The sequence below is a fragment of the Trematomus bernacchii genome, unplaced genomic scaffold (assembly GCF_902827165.1).
Source record: "Trematomus bernacchii unplaced genomic scaffold, fTreBer1.1, whole genome shotgun sequence".
In the NCBI taxonomy this organism is placed as follows: domain Eukaryota; kingdom Metazoa; phylum Chordata; class Actinopteri; order Perciformes; family Nototheniidae; genus Trematomus; species Trematomus bernacchii.
In genome coordinates, this window is record NW_022987565.1 from 1,305,729 (window position 1) to 1,328,681 (window position 22,953).

Here is a 22,953-nt window from a genome sequence, read left to right on the forward strand (position 1 = left end):
TTCAGTGATTCTGTCTGCAAGATGAATGGTTGTCAGGCATTGCAAAACAATATAAAGGATATGTTGTAACACTGGTGTATTGCCAGTTCTCGTTTAATCCCTTATTAATGTTGTAGTGAGGGTTTTAGCATAAGACATTTTGCAAAACATGGCTTGAAAATATCGCAATCTTCCTGTCGAGAGGGAGTTAAAATGGTAAATGGACTGCATTTATATGGCCAGTCTTTTCCAGTCTTTGAAACCTCTCAGAATGCTTTCACTTGCATTCACACACATTCACTCACAGTTGGCCACCATTAGGAGCAATTTGGGTGTCTTGCACAAGGACACTTTGACATGTTGCCTGCAGGGGCTGGGGGACTCACTCTATCGCCTGAAACACTGCATTAGCAATATATTTTTTCCTTAATTCATGTATTGTCTACAAGGGATAATCCACAGGTTGAGCCCCTTCTGCCACATTGGAAAAGTGCATTGGAGAAATCTGTGTTTTTAGCAGTTTTTCTCACTGGGTCCGTAATTTTTGAGCGGACGAAACCTCTGGATAATTTGGCTCCCTTTTTAAAAAGGTCTGAAAGTCTGGATCGAATGTAATTAGAGAAACAAGCAGAGCCAACATTAGTGAACACTCTGGGACGACTTTTATCGACCTAACTACATTGGAGATACACTGATTTTGACTTGTAGCTAACTTGTTTGATTAACTAACTGGTTTCAGTCCCTGGGTCTGGAGAGGATGCAAACTCTGCGGGTAATTCGGCTTGTTTTGAAAACCTTCTCAAAGTCTAGATCTTGCATTATTGGAGAAACAAATGGAGCAAATTGGCTCGCGGACACTCATGGACATCATTTGTCCTCCAAACTGCTTTGGAAAAACACAATTTCTTTAGGTGAAACTGTTTTATTCAGTGTATTTACCCGATGTAGTCGTGCACTCTGTTAGTTTTGTAGCGAAGCAGACAACTGCAGGTAATTCTGCTCCTTGTAAAAACATCCTGAACAATGAAGTTATCCTAACAAGGAATAGCTGAATGCAATGATACACTCCCATAATCCCATGATACTTCACAACGCCACCTAACTCAAAGAACATATTGTCTGTTGGATGTTACACAAAGGTCATATGAAGGTCATTGCAGTCAAAATGAACCAGCCTCAAATATGACTCTTTGCGTGTTCCCGAATTAAGATTTAGATTCAGAACGGTACTGACAGAAGCTCCCTGGTCTAAATAAATAATTGAAAGTCTCCACGTAGAGTCAATGTCACGAGAAGAACTACTTGTGTTTGAGCTCGGAAGATCGGAGTTACTCTAACTGTGGTTTAATTCTAATTTAATCGTATTTACAATGTGACTAAAAATCAGGCAGGAGGAGATAATGTCTACAGTTTATAGAGAAATTATTCAAGTGTTGCCCCGAGGGATTTTAAAAGCCTCTCACCTTGAAATGAACAAAAGAAAGAAATAAAGATTAGCATAATCAAGCTCTGCCTCCTCCTTTAGCTGCTTTCTCTTCTCCTCCCTCTCTAATCCTCCGTCTCGTTCCTCCTCCTCAGGTGACGAAGATCTTCCAGAAGAAGAAGACTTCAGTGACGTACAATTTCAGACAATCATTTCCTCTGGTGGACATGCAGGTCCACACCTTCCAAAACACCTGTAAGTGCTGAACTGTCTTTATATAATTATCTCTCTCCATCTCCTCCATCTCCTCTCCTCTCCTCCATCTCCTCTCCTCCATCTGTCCCAGCCTCTCTCCGTTTTATTGCACATCTCCATTTCTCTTTTGCACTTGCTCAACCCTCTATTTTTTCCAAACAGTCAGCATGCCCTCTGAAAAGACACAGACACATATACACGGCAGTGGCTCAGTCACTAGGGGCTTGGGCTGGGAGCCATAGGGTCGCTGGTTCAAGTCCCCGACCAGACCTAAATGTGGAGTGTGGACTGCTACTTGGAGAGGTCCCAGTTCACCTCCTGCCCTGCCGTGGTGCCCTTGAGCAAGGCACCGGACAACCCCCTTCCCCCCCCACTCCCATTGCTCCCCGGGCGCTGTGCAATAGCTGCCCACTGCTCCTAGTACTAGACTCCTGGTACTAGGATGGGTTAAAAGCAGAGAACACATGTCACTGTGTGTGCTGTGTGCTCTGCATGTGTGACCGTTAAAGAGGGGTTCATCCCTCCCAATATTATATATATTATTATTAAGGAGCCATTTATGATGTGCTTCCGTCTAAATCCCTCATTGAGGATCCAACATTTCGTTAAAGGGATTGTTCAGATATGTTTAAGTGGTTTGTATGAGGCACTTATTCAGACTTCTTTGACAAAAACAATGCACGCACGCACGGGAACTGTTAGCGCCGTGTTATGCATGCCCACTGCACCTCGCGGGAGGGCGCACAGCGTAAAGCCAAAACTCACAGACATTTCAATGATTTGTACGGCAAAGTTAGGTTTGGAAACGGTATCATTTCCCGGGGAAACGTTGGCGCTGTTCCGAGTTTGTTATAATCTGTCAAAATGACGGACTGCTTTCAGATTTGCCGTCATTGTCATAGACGGAAAATATTCGGTTAACGCGACCTCTGGGCGGGAAATCTCTAAGTGGTTGACCAATCACAACAGAACCGGCCAGCTAACCAATCAGAGCAGACTGGGCTCTGGTTTCAGACAGAGGGTGAAAAGAGGTGCTGCAGCACAGGCAGTATGAGATAAATAAAGAGCTTTTTGAACATTAAAGCATTGAGACAGTAGAGCAGGGGTGTCAAACTCAATTTCAACTCGGGCCACATTAGCATCATGGTTGCACTCAAAGGGCCAGTTTTATATATAAGACTATATAAGAATAAATATGTAATTATTTAATATATATAAAATAATGTATTATATTACATTATTGCCTCTGCATTGGATTATTATCGGATAGGGTAATAACTTCATAATTAACTACGTCTGAAAGCAGAAGTCTAGGGCAAACAATTGCAAGTCTCTTCAGTGCGCATGTCACAAAATGATTTAAAAAGGAAAGCCAAATTCTGGAACAACTAAAAAAAATAAGTGACATTTTGGGGAAAAAAGTCTAATTTGAGATGCATTGTGGGACATGTAGTTTATGGGCAATGTGTTTCTGTAAAGCGGCATGTAACCGTATAATAAACATATTATATTCTTTGCAAGCTCTTGTGGGGCCGCATGAAATGAAGTCGCGGGCCGGATTTGGCCCCCGGGCCTTGAGTTTGACACCCCTGCAGTAGAGGCACTACATACTGATATGAACATGGAAATCAGCAGAACAGGGCCCCTTTAACACTTTTCTAAGTACTCAAAGATGCTTTATAATACATTTAAAAAATGTATACAGCTTGCTTACAAACATACATACACAAAGGAGCTAGTATGCTTTATCTTAGTCAAAGCATAATTTTCCTCTCCAATAATGCACCTGGGACAGAAATGGTTGACTCTGTCCTAGTTGGAAAAGCTCTCAACAATCTGTTAATCATCTCTTGGCCAAACACAACTTCCCTCTCCATGTACCAAAATAATTCTCTGTCTGCCAATCTTTCTTTAAACGTCGCCACCATCAGTCCGAAGAGGATCCTGTTTCTCGATGGAAACTCTGGAAGCTTATCACAGGATTTCCTAAATAAACGACTCTCCGTCTTAAAACAAGGATGTTTAGCTGCATTCCCCAAAATATGACTCATTCAACCGAAACATATCCCAATAATGATGCTAACAGAATCGTATGCAGTCGTGTGTGTGTGGGTGTGTGTGGTTTCCAAGCCTCTATTCGAGCAGAGAGGAATTGGCTCTGGGTTTCGAGCAGCAGATTGGAGTTGGTGGCGTTTTCTAATCTGCCTCAGCACCTGTTAACAGAATCGCCACCATTTTCAAAAAGACTTTATAATGCAGGATAAACAACAACTATGCCTGACATGAAAGGCAAGGTGAGTTTATTTATATAACACACTTTAACACAAGGCAATTCAAAGTGCTTTCGAAAAACCTGTTGAAAAGCATTAAGATAAACTGTAGAGCAATTCAAACCTATTATAAAAGTTAAATACATTTAGAAACAGTTATTAACCCTTAAATGGTTTCTGTATCCTGGGAGATACATTTATATAACAGGCTGTGTCCATGACTAACATTGGTGTAATAACAGTGTCATAATTATGTAATATTGGTGTAATCAGGTTGTGATAACAGCGGTGTAATATGGGGGTAATCATGGTGTAAAATTGGTGTCATAACGGAGGAATGGGGGTGTAATAGGGTTGTGATAACAGGGAAAATTGGAGTAATAACTTTGTAATAAGGTTGTAATAACAGTGTAGTTAAGGTGTAATATGTAAGGGATAAGTAACTGGCAACTGAATATGTGTCGCCGTTTGATGTCTATGTCTGGACCGCTGCGTAAAAAGGAGGGTTTCTGCCCGTTACTTCTCCGCTGTTTCCTTGTCGCTCTTGTCTTGTCAGTTAGAAAAGCAAACTGCATGCAGTTTGCTTTTCGGCCAAACTGTATACACAGTTAAATCGAACGGACTTCTTTGTGCAGATGTGAGCGTCCTTAACAACGGTCAATAAGTCCTTGACAGCGGTCTGTCTGTTCTGGATTAACAACGTGTCACGTGTTCTGAATTGACCAATCAGAATCGAGTATTCAACTAAACCATGTAATAAGTAAGGGATAATGTGCAGCGACTTGGTCATTATGGGGAAAAGAACACCGACAGGCTGATCAGGAGCCCGTCGCGAAGCGGAGGGATCTAGATCTGCATGAAGGTGTTCTTTTCCCCATAATGACCAAGTCGCTGCACATTATCCCGCTTATTACATGGCCACATTCTCAACAAAGTAATGATATGACTCCCACTATTAATTGAAATGCTTTTATGGATTTAGAAAATGATTTTATTGATTTAAAAAATAGTTGTATGTATTGATTTAAATTGACATGCATCCGCTAAGGAAAATAGTCCGTTGTTACTTAATAATGTAAGTTATTACTTATGTTAAGTCGCTTTGGATAAAAGCGTCAACTGAATGCTATGTAATGTAATATGGATGTAATCATGGTGTAACATGGGTGTAATAACGGAGTAATGTCGGTGTAATACGGGTGTAATGTAGAACATGCCCATTTAAGGGCTATAAGAATAGAAATAAAACATTCATATATATATATTATTATATTATTATTACTGTACAGAGTATTTGATTGTATTATATTCCACTGTAATTCATTTATATAACATGCTTTTTTTAATCTAATATAACTTTAATTTATATGTATATAGTCAACTTATTTCTGCATTTTACGTGCACCACTGCAAAAGGTTTAATAACTCTTTAAAATCTTGTTTTGCTATTGGTTTAACTTCTGAATCTGCCGCTGAGCTCCATAAAGAATCCTCTTTTCTGAGGTAACAGTGGTGAGAAAGGACCCATGATTTAGACTTCTCTCTCATTCTTCATTCCTGTCTCTTTCCATCTGCACACTTCAACACAAAGAATGTCTTCCAGAACGAGATTTCTCTGGTTGGATGAAATGAGGCTGAATAAAGAGCCCATTCAACGGGGAGAGGGGATTTATTCAGTGGGAACAATCAGCTTACATTCACAGGACAAATGACTCTGCAGTAGACACGGTATTTCTTTGGCTCCAGCCCAGACACCAGAGAGATGTCCAACATGACACAGCTAAAAAACACATACTTGTCTACTGGCTATGAGAAAAGAGTCTTATCTACACGTTAACTTTGGTCTGAAATAAAAGTTGTATTTCTCTGTAGTTCCTTCCCATGATGTTGTCAGACTCTCATAACACTGGTTTCAAAATAACAAGCACTTAGTGGAAGTCCATTGATGGTGCAGAGTTGCCTCGAAGCATTCTGTTGCAGTAGCTGTAGTTCAAAACTGGACCAATTTCGTAAACATTGTTGTCTCCATCAGTCACTTAGACACTAAACATTTTGAAATCCAGACTGAAAAATACCAACATTTCCATTTAAAAAGGAACAAATGGAAACAGGTATTGCATATTAATAATTATGACAATTTCAGTGGATGAAATCAGTCACTGCTTCCTCTGTTATCCACCGGTTTCTCTTTTATTGCATCATAATACGTTTGGTCATATCACAAGGTCAACATTATTCAGTTATTTGAAGGATCCACAGTCAGAGTGTGTACTGCTGCTGTGTGGTTGTGTAGCTGTTGTTGTGTGGTTGTTGTTGTTGTTGTTGTTGACAGTTCTGGTTCTCCAGTTGGAGCTTAATGGGACTTGGCAGGCGGTGGTGATGACTGTGACCGGGACAGATTGTCCCATATGATTCATCAGCACAATCTTACTGCTGGTGTGTGTGTTCATGCATGTGTGTGTGTGTGTGTGTGTGTGCATTTGTGCATGTGTGTGGGTGAGAACTGTGTGTGTTTTGTCTGTGAGTGGGTGCATGGGAATGTATATGTGTGCATGTCATGTGGGAGGAAGGTAAGAATGTGTGTGTGTGTGTGTGTGTGTGTGTGTGTGTGTGTGTGTGTGTGTGTGTGTGTGTGTGTGTGTGTGTGTGTGTGTGTGGTGTGTGTGTGTGTGTGTGTGTGTGTGTGTGTGTGTGTGTGTGTGTGTGTGTGTGTGTGTGTGTGTGTGTGTGTGTGTGTGTGTGTGTGTGTGACAGTCTTTAAGGCTATACAAGCATTTTTTCGTCATTCAGCTTCTGATACTCGGTCATCCTGAGAAAAACCAAACATTTTATAACAAATTGGAACCATTTTGAATGATTTACTTGATAGATTCTGTAACTTCTTTGGCGGGAAGTATTATATCACGTTTTTTCCACCATCAACCAGGAAGCAGCATTTTGTTCCCCTTTGAAATGTGATTTAAAATTAACGAGTTATTGATTTTCTTTTTGTTGTCTTTTTGGAATATATTGTTAAATAAGTGCACAATTTGACAAAGGATGAGATCTTAAAGGATGTCACCTTGTGTGACTCTTTTCTGACAGGAATTCCTTTGTTCTTTCATTCAAAGAGACTATCATCAATATCTGATGTTCAACATTCATGTTTTAGATCGTTACATTTTTCATTTTTAATGTTAAAAAACCAAAACATTTCATATCATCTATTTTTGTCCAACAATAGGAAGTGAGTCTTTTCAGCTTTAATGTTCTGCTCTTCACAGCAAGGTCAGGTCAGACTTTTAGCCCAGAGGTCACAGTGTGTAACGCGTATGTGTGTGTGTGTGTGTCTCACACAGATTACCCTCATGGCATCAGACTGACGTCGGCGAACCCCGGCGGAGAGAGGAAGGTTCTGATCGTCTTCACAGCGCCGAGTCAGCAGGACCGAGCTCGATTCACCTCTGACCTCCGAGAGAGCATCGCTGAGGTGCAGGACATGGAGAAGTACCGCGTGGAGTGTGAGTGTTCCTGACTCAGAACATCAGTACTTATGTATATAATAGTGATAATACCAGTGGTCACAGCAGTGGCGTTAACCTAGTGGTAATAGTAGTATACAGTATTGAAGGAAGTAATCAGAATTCTGTAAAATACTTAGAAGTTAAAGGCCTGTATTCATTCAAATGTTTTATTGTTAAATGCACACAATGTTAAGTCCCAGGCTCCTCAAACAATGCAAAATACTTAAGACATTAAAAAGGATAGAAATACTGCAATACAATATTAGTAAAACATAATGATGCAAGTGACATGCAGCAATAAGAAACACATATGCAAATATACAAATAATAAGATAACATTTCAATTGAAAATATTATTTAAAAGTAAGTAAGAATAAGCAGATTAAAATATTTAATGAAATAGTCACCCCCAAAAAAATAAGAAATGACTTAAATGTTTATAGGAGCCAGTTAATTGTGTATGTATTAATTTATTGATTAATTAAAGGGGTTATATAATAGATGATATAATCGTTCAGCTGTTACTGTAAAAACTGTTGGCTAATTTAATTAGTAACAAAATCATGTTCTATAAACTCTCAGAATCTAAACTTTTTTATTAAGGGGGGAAACGGGGGTTTTGTGAAATTTGAGAAGAACTAAATACAAATATTTATATAAACAAACTTGTAGAAGTATAGGCAGTAGCACTACGTCACCTCGGGAAAAACTGATATTATTTGAAGACAACATTTTATTTCACTTTCATTTAATGATCATTGTTTCTCCCCTCTCTCTCCTCCCTGCAGCCGAGCTGGAGAAGCAGAAAGGAGTGATGCGTCCCGGAGTGATGGCGGGGGGAGGACCGGGAGGCGGGGGGGCGCCGGGAGGGGGGCCTATAGGCGGCATGAAGGGCGAGGCGGTGAACGGCATTCTGGGTAGACCGAGCCTCGACGACACGTACGCCTCGGTGGACGGACTCAAACGCACCGCGCTCAGCTCCTCTCTGAGAGACCTCTCAGAAACAGGTGAGGACGGGACACAATAATCATATAATAAATAGATTAATAATTCAAAAAATTATAATAATAAAAACAATAATAATAATGATACATTTTAAAATATTGTTGTAAAACTTCAAAAATAAATATTAATATGTTTTGACAGTAATAATTTACATTTTTCTATAGCACCTTTTAATTTGTATTAAGTATATATTTTCAAGGGAGACCTGGCCATGGCATAAACAGCCCAAAAATAACACATTGCTGCAGACAGAAAGCCCACCAAGGAGACGACTATTTAAAGGAAATAACACATATTCAAATAACAAATATTCACAAGAAACAATAAAATCATAGTAAAAAAAGTATGTCTGGTTACCAGGTGATTTTAAAATCCTTAATATCTTAAGGAATCTGCCTTTTATATATGGAATCAAAGGTATCAAAGGTACAATTAATTCATGATAAAATGATATCAGATCCAGAAGTTAATATATGATCATTATAACAGTTAAGAAAAAGCTCTATGTTATATAAAAGAGTCTCAATAATAGATAAAGGAAGAAACACGTGAGTCTTATCTCTGGGTTTTCTCCCCCTGGTTAACAACAGCTTACATGTTTTTGTGAGACGTGACTGGGATCCTGTTAATGGGAGATTTGACTGTTTCTGTTTACTGCTGCAGCTTTTATGACTCACTGACTCAGAGCAAACCTACATCTGTGGTCTTATGCAACTGATGAAAATGTGATGAAATCTAAAATGGAATTATAATACAGTAAGATGGAAGTCTGATGTGGAGCCGTGATGCTCTGTCTCCACCTGCTGGACTATAACACACAACATGAAATATTAAAGGGTGATTTTACTGTGGAAACTGCACTTTATGAATAGCTGGTTTACAATAAGGGGGTTTCTTTTTACTATAGACGTATGATAACTAACCTGATAAGCAATGCACTGATACCCCATAAATATTGGTAGACATAATGTTTTTTTAATTATATCAGAATAATTAGTCCCAAATTGTGTTTCTGATGATTTTTTGACCAATTATAAGATAAGATAAGATGGACCTTTATTAATCCCCGTGGGGAAATTCAGTTGTACAAAGCAGCAACAGGGTAAGCGTGAAAAAACAGGACAGCAAACATTCACACAAATTAATAAAATAAAATAAAATAAAAAATCAAGAAAGAAATTAATATAATAATGATAATAATAATAAAAGACTATGAAATAGGAGATGAGTAAAAATAAGAGTATAATAAGAGTAAAATAACTGTCAGCATATATACATATATGGATATTTTTTCTAAGAGTACGCAACTTAACCCTCCTATTGTGTTCGTTTCCCCCCCTTACTTTGGTGTTCGCGGTCAAATTTGACCGGTCCTGTTTTAACTGCTATTACATTAACACAAAAAACATTAATCATCACCAAATGTCATTTAACACCCTTTCAAACTGTACATTTTGTATCAGACTACTGGTATACATGAAACACTGCAGTAAATATACAAAGAACAGACACTGAACATGTATTGCGTGAGCCAGGTGTGATCCATGTGGGGGGATGGGCACATAAGAGCGGGAAATGTGTCAAGTTGTTCTGTGTGTGCGTGTGTGTGTGTTTGTGAGTGCCAGGTGTGATTCACATGGGGAGATTGGGAACATAAAGGGGGGGGGAACACATCTAGAGTATGTGTGTGTGTGTGTGTTTGTGTGTGTGTTTTATCTGATGGCAGTCACCATGGGTGTTACAAAGTTGACTAAATCATCCAAAATTCAATGAAAGTGGTGATCAGCAAATGTATATGTTCAAATGTCTACTGTGAATGATATCATAAAGCCTTAATGCAATCGAATGTAAAACAAAAAAGTTATGATTGATGAAAGTACTAAATCGGTCAGATTTGACCCGAAGACAACAGGAGGGTTAAACCCAAGTAAGTATCCTAAATTCAAAATAATATAAACATCTATTATTTATCTGCAGAAAAGACAAAATAAATAGTAAACAAACAATCAATTTAAAATCAAATATACTTTAAAAAGTGCAAGTGACCAACCAAGAACCCTGTCTGCCTAATCTGCAGGAAAATAATAAATGATAAAAAGAAAAGTGTATTTTTTTAACGGGATAACATGTTGGAACTACCTCTGTTTAACCGTGCCTCGTTCTGATTGGGTAACAGGGAAGCGAGGTCGTAGGAACAGTGTCGGGTCATTGGACAGTACCATTGAAGTAAGTTTGTCGGGGGCGGGACTGAAAGCATGCGCCGTGTTACCTCCCAGCATGCATCAGCAGATTATCACGCACATGTTGCATGTTTCATAATGTTCGTCTCAATGCTTGGCTCTGTAAGGTTTTTTGTGTTTTTTGTGTACATTTTTCCGGCTTTGAATGATCTTTACTTCCTGCAACAAAGGTCATACATGATGGTCATACACCAGGATGCCCATCATCTTTATAACTAATCATTTGTCTTTGTCTGCTTCACTCGTTCTTCTTCTTCTTTCCTGCATGTCTGTCTTGAAACCTGATTCTAGTTCAGTTCAGTACAGTAAAATTCAAACAAAAAAAACAAAAAACTGATAGCATATCTTTAATTGAAGTGTCTGAAAAAGTAATATTGTTCACGTACTGAAACAAACAGAGCAGTGGCTGCCGGGATGATTGGAAACTATCTCTAAAACTTTAACCAAAACTGCTGTTATTCTTCTTTTTAAATATTGTAAAGTGTTTATTAGCCTGGTTCTGTATTTGATTCTCTTCCCTTGTTCTTCTCCCCTCAGGGTTCCATTATTAGCAGCCCCCGGCCCCACCAGCAGCGCCCCCTGCTGGCCGGAGGTCTCCCCTACAGCATGATGGCCCCCTCGTCTCCAGCAGCTTACCGGCCACACCGCCCAACTCAGAGCCCCGGTACAGGGGTGGGGGGTGGGCCGGGGCTCTGTCACAACCCGGGGGGGATCAGCACCTCGCCTCTCGTGAGCGGGGGAGGGGCTGGGGGAGGAGGCGGGATGGGGGGGGTGGGAGGCCCGAGTGGCGGCGGCGGCCTGCTGGGGAACTTCTTTGGGAGCAGGAGAGGCAAAGTTCCCATTCCCTTGACGATGACGTCGCCTCCTCCTCAGGGTCCTCCCAGTCCTCTGATGATCTCCTCCCCCCCCCACTACCCTGCCCCCGCCCCCCCCATCGCCCACCCGGCCTCCCCTTCCCCGTGCCCCTCCCCATTGCCCAACCTCGCTCAGTCGGACTCGGGAGGGGTTGGAGGCCTCGGGCCGTCCAAGCTGCAGGCGCTGCACGCCCAGTATTGCCACGGCAACAGTGGAGGAGGCGGAGTCAGTGGGATCCAGCAGCAGCAGACTCCGCCCCCTCCCTACCACCACCACCACCGGTACCACATGCAGAGCGCCCCCCCCGCACCTCACCCTCTCTCACAGGTTCTCCGCCCCGCCCCGCCGGCAGGGTCCCCCCCCTTCTCACCCCCCGCAGCACCAGCGGCTGCAGCATGGCGGCGGACAGCACCCCCGTTACAACCTGGGCTTCATCACCCCCCCGCCGCTCTCCCCTCACTCCCCCCTAACCCCTACTACCCCGCACGGACTCTACCACTCGGGGAGGCCGGGGGTCGGCGGTGGAGGCAAACTCCCGCTGACCATCTCCCACTCGCAGCCTCACCCCCACGCGCACACACACTCTCACAACCATGCCGTGCTCACACACTCCCCTCTAAGCCCCTCCCCTTCCGCCTCCCCCTCCACCCATTTCATCTTCTCCACGCCTCCTCCGCAGACGCCCTCGGCACGCCTCGTCAGCCAGACGCCCCCGCAGCCCTATGGACCCCAATATCAGCAGCTGTCGTCCATCCCGCCTCCTCCTCCGCACTCGCCCTTACCTCCGCCGCCCAACACCCCGCTCTCCCTGCACCAGGGGGCTGGGGGAGGGCAGGGGGGAGGGTCCAAATCCAAACCGGTCAGCCGGATCAGCACGGTTGTGTGAGGAGGCAGAAGATAAGGACGGTGGTTCGACGCCCCGCCGCGGGAGTGACAGTAGTGAGGAGGAGGAGGAGGAAGAGGAAGAGGAGGGAAGGGCAGGTACAGGCGTTTCAAAATGGCCGCCTCATGAGTAGGAGAGCACTTAGAGCGGGGAAGAGGAAGTTACTCAGCCTGTGTTATTTTCACATCCACTTTCCCTGCAGGTAGAGATACTTTCCCCCCCGTATCGAAGGCGTTTGTTGGAGAACGTTTTTTCCTCGAGGAGCAAAAAACACCAAGAAGGTGAATCACAAATCTGAAGAATAACATATGGAAGTCCTGACGTCTTGGTGACAATCGCCTCCATCCTCCCTTCGTTGTGCCCTTCAGAGGTGGATTTAAGAGGACACGTGTGTTGTTCTTCCCTGACAGAGGAAGTGTTTGTGTCATATTGTGAGTAAAAAATGTGTGAAGTGCTGTAGTGGACAAACGGTTCAGGGACCAGACGTGAAGGGAACAGTGCCTGCGGATTTATCGCAAGGGGTTAGCGCTCAATGCTAACACTACGAACCGTTTGATGGGACAGTTCAGGTTTTTTAGGAATCCTGAGAACGTGACGAGTCCTTTTTACTATATTCCAAAAAATCACACTAGTCTTGCATCGCTTTGTTTTTGCACAAAAAGCACTTGTACCGTTGTTTGGGTTGTTGACATAATACAAGCCATGAGTCGTAACAGAAAGGCGGAAGTTGTTAGCATTAATATGGTGCAGTTTTGTGTCTTAGACAGGCGTGCATGACCTGTGCAATAGCTAATGAGTGTCGGTGTGTCAATGGTTAAAATCAATATGCAGGGGGAGGGATTTGTTGTAAATTGAAGCCCCAATCCAGCATTCCTTTGACCAGGAAAAGTGCATTAGTGAAGGTTACTGAAGACTTTCTTATCTACAATAAACTTTTGTAATAACTTTAAATAAGCCATCATAACAAAAACTACAGGTGTCTTTTTACCTTTGTGTTTTGCAAAAATGACTAAAAGCCTTTAGTGTTTGTGGATAACAGGGTTTCAGCAGGGGGTGCTACAACGTTGTTTTGGATTGGACTTAAGCATGGTAATGGTTGACTTTTGACATTGCAATTTTCCCATTGATTTATTTGATTATTCTTAGAAAACCAATGAATTCTCCCCTGCAAATGTCTAAGTATATTTGAACGTATAAGCTTGAATTATAATATATGTCAACTGTATTTCATGCTTCATATTCTATGTGACCCTACATGTTGCTGGCAAAGGAGATTATGCTGAAAGGTGCCAAACAGGGTGCATTATGGGAAACAGAGTATTTTGTTTAACTGGCTTGTTGGAATTTGATGAACCCCGGGAGCTACCGTACCTCTGGACATTTCTCAGTGGAAATGTTAAATGAACTGGGTGGGAAATTACATTCAAAAAGTTGTATTAAGTTGAGACAATCTAAGTTGTGCATTGCCCAAAGAAAATCCGATACTTCAAAAAATGAGGAATTGCCAAAGAAATATATTTGATCAACTACAAGAGGGTCACATTAATTTTTCTGGAAATTCGACCAAAAGTAATACAAATTTGGGGAGTTTTGATTAAAAAAAGGCAGAATTCTGAGAAAATAAATCATAAAAAATTATATTTCTGAGATTGACATTATTCTCGGTATTCTGACTTTTTCAGAACTAAACACATTTTTTTTTCAAAATCAAAAATCTTATGTGACCCTAATCCTGTTCCGTAGGTGTCCGCAAAAACACAGGTAGGCCTACATACTTTTTGGTTACCAAAAAAAGAATCTGCAGGAAGCAAAACTCGGGAAAAACGAGCTTATAAAACTTGTTGTCCCCAAGAAACAAAGAGAAATTGTAATGTTCCGAAACTTTTAGCTGGAACCACTCTATTCTTACCTTTTGGAAACAGACAGATGTATTTCCCACCCAGTCCAAACTGGTTTATTTTCTCTAAATATGATGTGAAACATTTCTGGTGACCTTGAGGGTGAACAAAGTTTAATACCACTTCCACAACATGTGATGCAAAAAAGAAGAATAAGGTGCCTTCAGATGGAGGGACATGACCATAAGAAAAAAATCAAAGAAAGACCACCTTGGAATATAAAGACAATTCAGAATCTAAACAAGTAATACAAAGTGATTGATTGTATCCATTCAAAAAACAAATATCAAGCCATTTACTGCATATTTTTGAAAATCTGGCTAAAGGACAGAGGCCGTCTCACGATCATCCAATAAAGGAACCTGAAACTGGACCTAATTTCATCTTGAAGGACTTGCAAACATCTGGACTGAAGTGCAGAACATGTTTCACCAACGCAGCACTAAGTGAAATATTCTTCAACAAACTCATTTTTACACATTATTTTTGCACCTTGTGTTACCATGCCAGTATTAACTTGTATTTCCTCGCTCTCTCCATTTGATCGAGATCACCAGATGTCAGGGCAGGAAGCCCGTGATGGCTGATATAAAGTTCCTTCGACCATTTGAACTATTTACCAGCCATTTGTACTTTTTTGGACTAGAACTAAACCTCTCAGTGCTTGTTACTTTCCTGTCCAAAGGGCAGGTTTTGCCAGCCTCATGAAAATATTTACCAGCGTTCAACTGGTGGATGGTGAGATATTCCTCTGATGTTCTGAATGCAATCATCAATAACATGGTTTTTAGTTTCCTTGTGATTACGTGAATGCGCCAACTGTAGATAATAACTGTACAGTGTGTTCTATTTTCAATGGGGCCAACTGCACCGATCTGTAAGTTCAGAATTGCTTGAATTAACAAAACGTATGCTCTAAAAACCAAAAGCTCATCAGGGTTCTTCACTTGAAAAACAAAACAATGAAAATACCTTAACTGTTTTTGTAGAAGCTTTTTGTTTTCGAGGTTTGTGGAAATACTGTCATGGATTATCAATGGACAGAGTTCCTCAGGGTACCGTCTTTGGTCCTCTATTGTTTTCAATCTGAAGAACCCCTTTGGCTTTTTAGAGTGTGCTTCTGATATTATTATCAATATTGTTGTGTAACAAGCTTCTACTAACATAACGTACTCCTTGGGCTGTTTTGTATTTTTAGCATTTTTGATTTTGTTATGTGCTTACAAGTGTGAGATATTTTTTTCTGATTGGGGCATCTTATAAAAGTACAACAACTTTTTTTTTGATTTTCTTAATATGTTGACAACAAAACCAAGACTTTTCGGTGACTAACCAACAACTAATATTTTCTAATATTTTAAATACAGACTGTGATTATTTATTTCACTCACCCCCGCATGGTTCTGCAAACAAACACCTCTGAATCATCGTGAAGCCTCTCACCAACCTTTTAATGGAAACAAGCAACACTTCTGCTACCAAACAACCTTTTAAAAACATTATATGCTAAGCTGCTAGGAACTGTGGATGGTTGGTTACCTATCATGTATCTAAAATTACTTACAGAAACACAAATGAACACCATGTCAAATAAAGGCTAGAACAATTAATTGAACACACTTGAAATAACAAAACAAACTTCTCGAGGAGCACTGGATTAAACCTACCTCGCACAGGATTACACAACATTTCACCCTGATCCACTGCGTGCCTGAGCTGAAGCACATCCTCACTAAAATGTATATTTTAAAGCGACCTTACCCTTGCTTTTGCGTGTTTTTGCCTACAGTACTGCAATTTACATTACTGCCAACCATCTTTCCACTAATCCCTGTGATTTTAAGAGCTCTTTCTTTCGGACAACCTTCGATTTTAGTGTCAATCTCTTTTTAAGGAAAATCAGTTTGCAGATACTCTGTTTATACAGATAGATAATCAGTACAAACAAACATACATTTAGCCATGACCTCAAACCCCTAGTGAGTCTTTACGACTTTGTTTCAGATTAACCTTGTGTTCTTGGACCCCAAATACCCACTTGCAGGTCCAGTTTACAGAAAATTCTTGTCAGTATTTTTTGTGTTTTTTCTTTTATTCTGGGGTTTATTTGCTTACACGAAAGCTAATTTATACAATCAACAACCATCAACACTCAAATGTAATGGTTAAAGGCAAATTCTCTATAATGGATTAGCTCTCTGCTGCACAATGCAATTTTCTGCAAGTAGATATTCATTGAAATAAACCAATAACTGCCTGGACATTAGGAAATCAATCTAAATGGATTGCATGGTTGGCACAAGTAATTTACAGTATATGCAGTTAAAGGATATACAAAAGCACAGGTATGGCACTTTAAATTCCACATTTAAATTCGTTTTTTTTCTGCCCGGGCCTGCTCTCCACTATCGGTTTGCATGTGATATTTATTACAGTATCTGCACTGAATGAAGCTGTATTATAAACATGAATGTACATAACCATTGTTTTATGAATAATAACAATGCGAATACTCACTTTGCTCCGCAGAGGGCAGTTTGTGTCGGGCTGGCTTTACAACAGGAATGGAAGATCTGTCTTTTAACGCCAAAAGAAACAGATCTGACTCCTGCAGGCAAAACAGGGAACATTTAAAAAAAAGAAAGAAATGAAAGCATATCAGATCCGATTCAAATAAAGTAAAAAATGTTGGATTCTTCTGTTCTTGTGTAAAGGAAAGCCTGTGTTGTGTGTATCTATACAAGGGCGATGGACCTGGGTCTGCGTTGTACGAAACAACACAATAGACCGCTTTGTGGAGAAAAAATATTTCTTGTTTATAATGTAGAGCAAAGAGAGACTGGAATAGTCCTTGTAAAATTGTATGAGTACAGTGTCAAATATGTGTCAACAGAGACAACATTATTTTAAAAATTATGTATGGAAAATTTTAGCTGTGTATATAAATATATATTACTTGTACTTTGTTTTTGAAATTGCAGAGATATGGAAAAAAGTGGAAATATTTATTGCTCTAAAGATATAAAAAATCTGTTCATGTTGATGGAACGACGTGTCCTGTTTTGTTTGCCCGATTTATGTGTATGCACAAACACATACACAGACACAGCTGTTTTCCAGCAATCACAAGGTTAAGGTAACATGTTAACACTTAGGGGCACTTTGTTTAAGAGTGAGATTCGGACAATGAATATACATTTTAAGGTAGGAAGTGGTTGGCTAAGCTTAGCAAATCTCACTGTTATATGTTTTTTTCCATTGTATAGAATTAATGTTCTCAAAACGTATATGGAAAAAACATTTTGATCCTACTACAAAGGGTCTTCTTGACACTTTTTGAAGTGGCACTCTTAAAGGTCATATTTTGTATTGGTAGTTAAATCTTATATTAGTTTACATTTTCTTTTAATCATATTTTATCTCATCTATGTCAGGATATAGCAGAAAACACCAGTCGTTATTTTTTCCCACACATCCGCTCTCTCCTCTCAAACTCCGCTGCTCTGCCAGTCCTGACCGTCAACCCCCTGCTTCACTGACATCTCGCAGCATGAAGTTGAGGCCATCATCAAAAAAATGAAACCCTCCACATGGGCCCTGGACCCCGTTCCCACAGCTCTGGTCAAATCTAACATTGGTGCCATAAGTCACCTGATCAGTTCAGTGATAAACCACTCCATTCAGTCTGGTCATGTTCCATCCCCATTAAAAGCCTCTGTCATCAAACCACTCCTCAAAAAACCCACCTTAGACCCTGAAGTCCTTGCTAATTACAGACCCATCTCCAACCTGCCATTTCTATCAAAGGTGCTTGAGAAAGTAATCGCCATTCAGATTCAGGAACATCTCAAACTAAATAACCTCTTTGAAAAATTCCAGTCTGGTTTCCGCCAGGGCCACAGTACAGAAACTGCCTTAGTCAGGGTGACCAACGACCTGCTGATGACAGCTGACACCGGATCTCCATCTCTCCTCATCCTCCTGGATCTAACTGCAGCATTTGACACCGTCGACCATGACATTCTACTCCATCGTCTTCGCTCGACGGCCTGTTTCTACTTTCAACATAACTCATTTGAAGATATAATGAGACAAAAACATATTATAATTATGATGCAAATAAAGAAACACATTTTTGTATGAAATTTCATTAAAGGTCATTTTTTTTATTGGTCATTTAATCTTGATCAAAATTCAACAAAAGCCAAACATTTTATTATTATCTCCCACCGGCCAAGCAAATACATTCAATAGTAAAAACCCTAAACATATTAAATTCAAAACCATATATAACAAGGAAAAGCCTTAAATTCTCTATCTTCTATCAAAATGATCGTAACTAATAGATTATTCAGATCATTGTTGCAGCTGAATTCTGTCGCATGAGGACTTTGAGGAAAGAAATACACTTTTCTCTGATAAAAGCCGACACAGCAATTCAGCTTTAGAGCTCATCCCTCTTCTCCTCCTCCTCCTCGTGGAAGACTTGTCCATCCGGCTGCTTCCTCCAGGCCAGTTGGACGTTGTCGTCCAATCCCTGGGCCCTTAGGTTCTTTTTCGCCTGAGACACAAAAACTCATTTTCATTATCGTTCCAATGAAAACAGATGATTTATTTATAGTTGTGTACAGTATGTATGTTCTTCTCCAAGGGCCACAGCATTGTTACAGAACAAGATGTTTTCTTCTCTGGAAGGAGACTACAGGTTGTCTCAGAGTATAAGTAGGAGTACACATTGACACAAACCTCAGTTTCAAAACCCACATCAAAAAGGTCTGCAATAAAGTGAAGTTCAATCTGTCAAATTTCAGATACATTAGAAACTTGCTATCAACTGCAGCAGCAAAGCTATACCTTCACTCAATGGTTCTCTCCCACATGAACTACTGTCTGATAAGCTGGTCTAATGCACACTCTACAGCTCTAAAACCACTGGAATCATTATATAAACAAGCACTAAACATAAAGCCATTCCGGTATCATCATTGCCACATTGTTAAAAAGTATAATCTGTTCTGCTGGGAAAATCTCATAGTTTACAAAAATGTTTACAAGATCACTCGTGGGTTGGCTCCTCCTCCTCTGGCTGGCTTCATCAGCCTAAAGCCCACCTCAACCAGGGCTACTAGAAGTGCGGCTAGACCGCACCATCCCATTTAGGAAAAGTACATTTAGCCAGGCTGTCTTTTCATTAAACGCATCCCATCAATGGAATTCAATACCACAATCAATAAGAGAGTCCTCATCCTACTACTCATTCAAGCACAGTGTTAAAAAGTGGCTCATTGACAACCAACAGTGTCAGCACTGATGTCTGTGTGTGTGTGTGTGTGTGTGTGTGTGTGTGTGTGTGTGTGTGTGTGTGTGTGTGTGTGTGTGTGTGTGTGTGTGTGTGCGTGTGCGTGTGCGTGTGCGTGCGTGCGTGCGTGCGTGCGTGCGTGCGGCCGTGCGTATTGTGAATGTTTTCTTTATTATTATGACTTGCTCCTTACCTGTATTCAGTGATGTCGTTTATTGTAAATATGTAAAAAAAAATTGTATAACAATGTAGTGGTATTTTTGTTCTTGCTTTTAGGATCCCTATCACCATCGGGCAAAGGGACTATCGGTGAAAACTAGCCTTTTGGCTAATTCAAGTACATTTACATGTTTTTAATATGTTGATTAATGTACACTGTCCCTTGTTTTAAATAAATAAATTTAAAAATTATTTAAAAAAGAGTTCACTCATCTGAAATGGTAGTTGTTCCCCTTATTTCTTCCAGTGTAAAGGCTTACATAGTATTTGTACATTTTCCTAATGCATTTGGTGGCATGTGGCTAAGTTTCTGCTATTTACTTCTGCACATATTTACACGTCTTCTTACTAAATGCTTGGGTCCTGTTATTTGTGGCCAAAGTATTGAATGTATAATGGATATAGAATTTCATTCATGTTCATCTTGGTCCATTTCATTCATATTGAAATTCATTTACTACATTTTCTTTTGTTGAATTCATTATTCTTTAATAGTTATTTATTTGTTTCCTATCTCTTTTGTCTCTTGTTCTCATGTCATGTGAATTTCCTTTCTGGTGATTGATGTTTTTGCAACAAAGTAGAAAACATGATTTACCTCCACCAACATCGCATCCAGAAAAGCGGGGTCGTTCAGTTCCACACCGTTTGGTTTCTCCACGCTCACCTTTATCACTTTCATTGAAACAGGCACAGCTAAAAACACAAACAAACTTCATCAGTCACAACATTTATGGTGTCTTCTTTTTCAACAGACTCAATATCATCACTTGCTTTGACGTAGCTGTGAATTTTACTCACGTCCGTAGCAAATGAATGGTTTCTTCAACCCACAGTCCGCGTCCTCCCATTTTCCAGAGTCGTGGAAAGCTGCAACCACACAAGCTTCATTATAGTTTCTGTTGTTAGGTTCACCTCCAGCCCAGTACCTAAAGGGGGAGAAACTTCCATCCGACCACTTCCAGGAGTCTCTGTAAAGGCCGATCCAATAATAATAATACCCTCCAGATACCAGCTCAACAATCTGCTGGTTCTCTGTCTTGTTTCTCACACTGGCCAGGTCTGTGTGGTGTTCTCTGCAGTAGCTCTGGGCCTCAGTCCAGTTCATTTTGCTGTCAGTGAGGACAAATGTCACATTCGGCCCTGAAAATGGACCCCAGAGAAGTGCTGAGTAGAGGCACCACGACATACAGCCTGACATCAATACTACATAGAAAATGTACGAGCTTTATTTTAAAAAGTATATCTTGGTGAATGAAAAAATCCTTAATGTTTACACCAAAGAAAAAAAAACTGTTCTGGGTTTTTTCCACATAGATATTTGGCAAGAAACTTTTGATCAGTTTTGGAATAAAAGCTGAAGGACTCATCATGGTGGACAAAGCAATACAAGTTAAAATGTGTATGCATATAATATTTCCTTTGTTAGCATTGGGCAGATTTAACACCTTGGACTAAAAACAATAATTTAGATGAAACCATGTCAGAATTGTATTTTGAAAAGGGGAAATGTGGATCTGGAACTCATAGACATCTGAAACATGACAAGGAGAAACATGATTTTGTAAGAGGTTGCAAACAGAAGAAGTTTGGGAACAACTTGTTTGGTTTAGACCAATGCATGATGATATGATTTAAATGTATAAATTAATATTCTTACCTCTGACATCTAGGCAGACTGCGTTTACTCTAGCAGCACAACCACCATCATTCCATAGTCCATTATTAGATATAATGAGTGTGCAGTGTTCGACACTGTATTTGTTGTTTGGTTCTCCAGACGCCCATTGTCTGAACTTCGTCTCCCGCGGTTTGAAGAAGCTTGTGTCTGACAGTGACCACATCCAGCTGTCCACGTCATCGTACAGCCCTATCCAGACTCGCTGAAAGCAATTTAAATGCTTATTTTGTATAAAGAATTAGACCCTGTTCTAGCTTTTAAATTGTCACACATCAACATCAACTCTCATTTACAGCCTTCATACTGCCTATCTGTCTGATCCTTCTAAACTTTATTCATGATTTTACAACGACTTTTCTTTACCTTCACATCAAATTGCAAAAGAAATGTAAATGACAAGATTTGTTCCCATTTTTTCAACTGTTTTTTTCTGTAATAATTCCTAAAAATACATACAAAAGTGTATTTAAGTACACCAAAAGCTTCAGCTATCTGTGGATATTTTTTCAGGTTTACAGTCTTTCTAATACAAAATGTCCTCCTTTGGTAACCCTCACTCCACAGAGTAAAACTCTGTCTGGTGAAACACAACGGGGGAGTTTTATGCTAAAAACATTTCATACTTCTACTCTACTACATTTAAGAGGGACATTTTACACTTCAGTTAAGTTATAACTGTTTTATGTAGGGTCCGATTTTAAAACTAAAACCCGTCACCAGCATGATGAATGAAAAGACAAAAAGTGAACTCACATAAATGTTTCCGTGTTCGCTCAGTTTGTTTGGATCTAACTTGTCGTTCAGGAGCTGCACAACCTCCATGCTGTCTACAGTGGCCAGGTCTGTGTGTTTCTCTCTGCAGTATCTCTGTGCTTCAGACATGGTCTTTGCTTCATAAACAAAATGGTACTGACGTTCAGCATGTGAGGAGACAGCGCTCAGCCCTGTAGAGACACATACATTTTGATTAGATTCAATATCAATTACTGAACCAACTTCTCCAAATTACATTAAAGTTAAACTGTAAATTAAACAACTTAAATAATTGTCAGTGGGAAACCACAATACAAAGTACTACAAATTGCTAATGGAATAACATACAGTATTTTAAATAAGAATATATAAAACTCTTGCCTGAAATAGCGATGATGATCAGAAGAACTTTTTCCATCCTTGTCTCTTCCCTGTTCTTCTCTTTTGGACTGAGACTGTAGATGTGCAGCTGTTTATATTATACATTAGGTTAAACATTAACTAACATTATGCGTTAGTCAGCTGCACTTTCGACTTAATGCAAAGTGGATATCGGAACAACAGTTTTTTATATCAGGCTTATTTCCTTACATTTGCATTTACAAGAAAAGACAAATAGAGTGATACCGGCGTAGGACTGGTGATACACGGCAAGAAAACCAAATTACAATTGTTTGTCAATACAGCCAC

The 22,953-nt window shown here is 40.1% G+C and overlaps 2 protein-coding genes across 2 annotated transcripts in view; one reads left to right on the plus strand and one right to left on the minus strand.

Annotated features, from left to right (window-relative positions):
• Positions 1–12,416, plus strand: part of LOC117478586 (IQ motif and SEC7 domain-containing protein 1-like) — a 137,003-nt gene extending 124,587 nt beyond the window's left edge. Inside the window, exons 15-20 of the mRNA XM_034125592.1 lie at positions 1,558–1,657; positions 7,266–7,427; positions 8,219–8,437; positions 10,612–10,661; positions 11,213–11,811; positions 11,858–12,416. Coding sequence (XP_033981483.1) covers positions 1,558–1,657; positions 7,266–7,427; positions 8,219–8,437; positions 10,612–10,661; positions 11,213–11,811; positions 11,858–12,416 — 1,689 coding nt within the window. The remainder of the gene's footprint in view (positions 1–1,557; positions 1,658–7,265; positions 7,428–8,218; positions 8,438–10,611; positions 10,662–11,212; positions 11,812–11,857) is intronic.
• A 6,046-nt stretch (positions 12,417–18,462) lies between these two features.
• LOC117478556 (macrophage mannose receptor 1-like) lies at positions 18,463–22,451 on the minus strand. The gene is made up of 5 exons (XM_034125558.1): positions 22,264–22,451; positions 21,490–21,712; positions 20,631–20,972; positions 20,428–20,525; positions 18,463–18,872 (listed from the first exon to the last, which is right to left on the minus strand). The coding sequence occupies exons 1-5, from the start codon at positions 22,390–22,392 to the stop codon at positions 18,756–18,758; spliced, it is 909 nt and encodes a 302-aa protein (XP_033981449.1). The 5' UTR covers positions 22,393–22,451; the 3' UTR covers positions 18,463–18,755.
• Positions 22,452–22,953: the final 502 nt, after the last annotated feature.

Excerpts from the sequence above, each read along its gene's own strand:
- LOC117478556 (XM_034125558.1), bottom strand. The coding sequence starts at position 22,392 with ATGTCTGAAGCACAGAGATACTGCAGAGAGAAACACACAGACCTGGCC. Across the intron at positions 21,713-22,263 it reads GCGAACACGGAAACATTTAT|CGAGTCTGGATAGGGCTGTA; the intron begins GTGAGTTCACTT and ends AATTGCTTTCAG. Across the intron at positions 20,973-21,489 it reads AGTCTGCCTAGATGTCAGAG|GGCCGAATGTGACATTTGTC; the intron begins GTAAGAATATTA and ends GTCCATTTTCAG.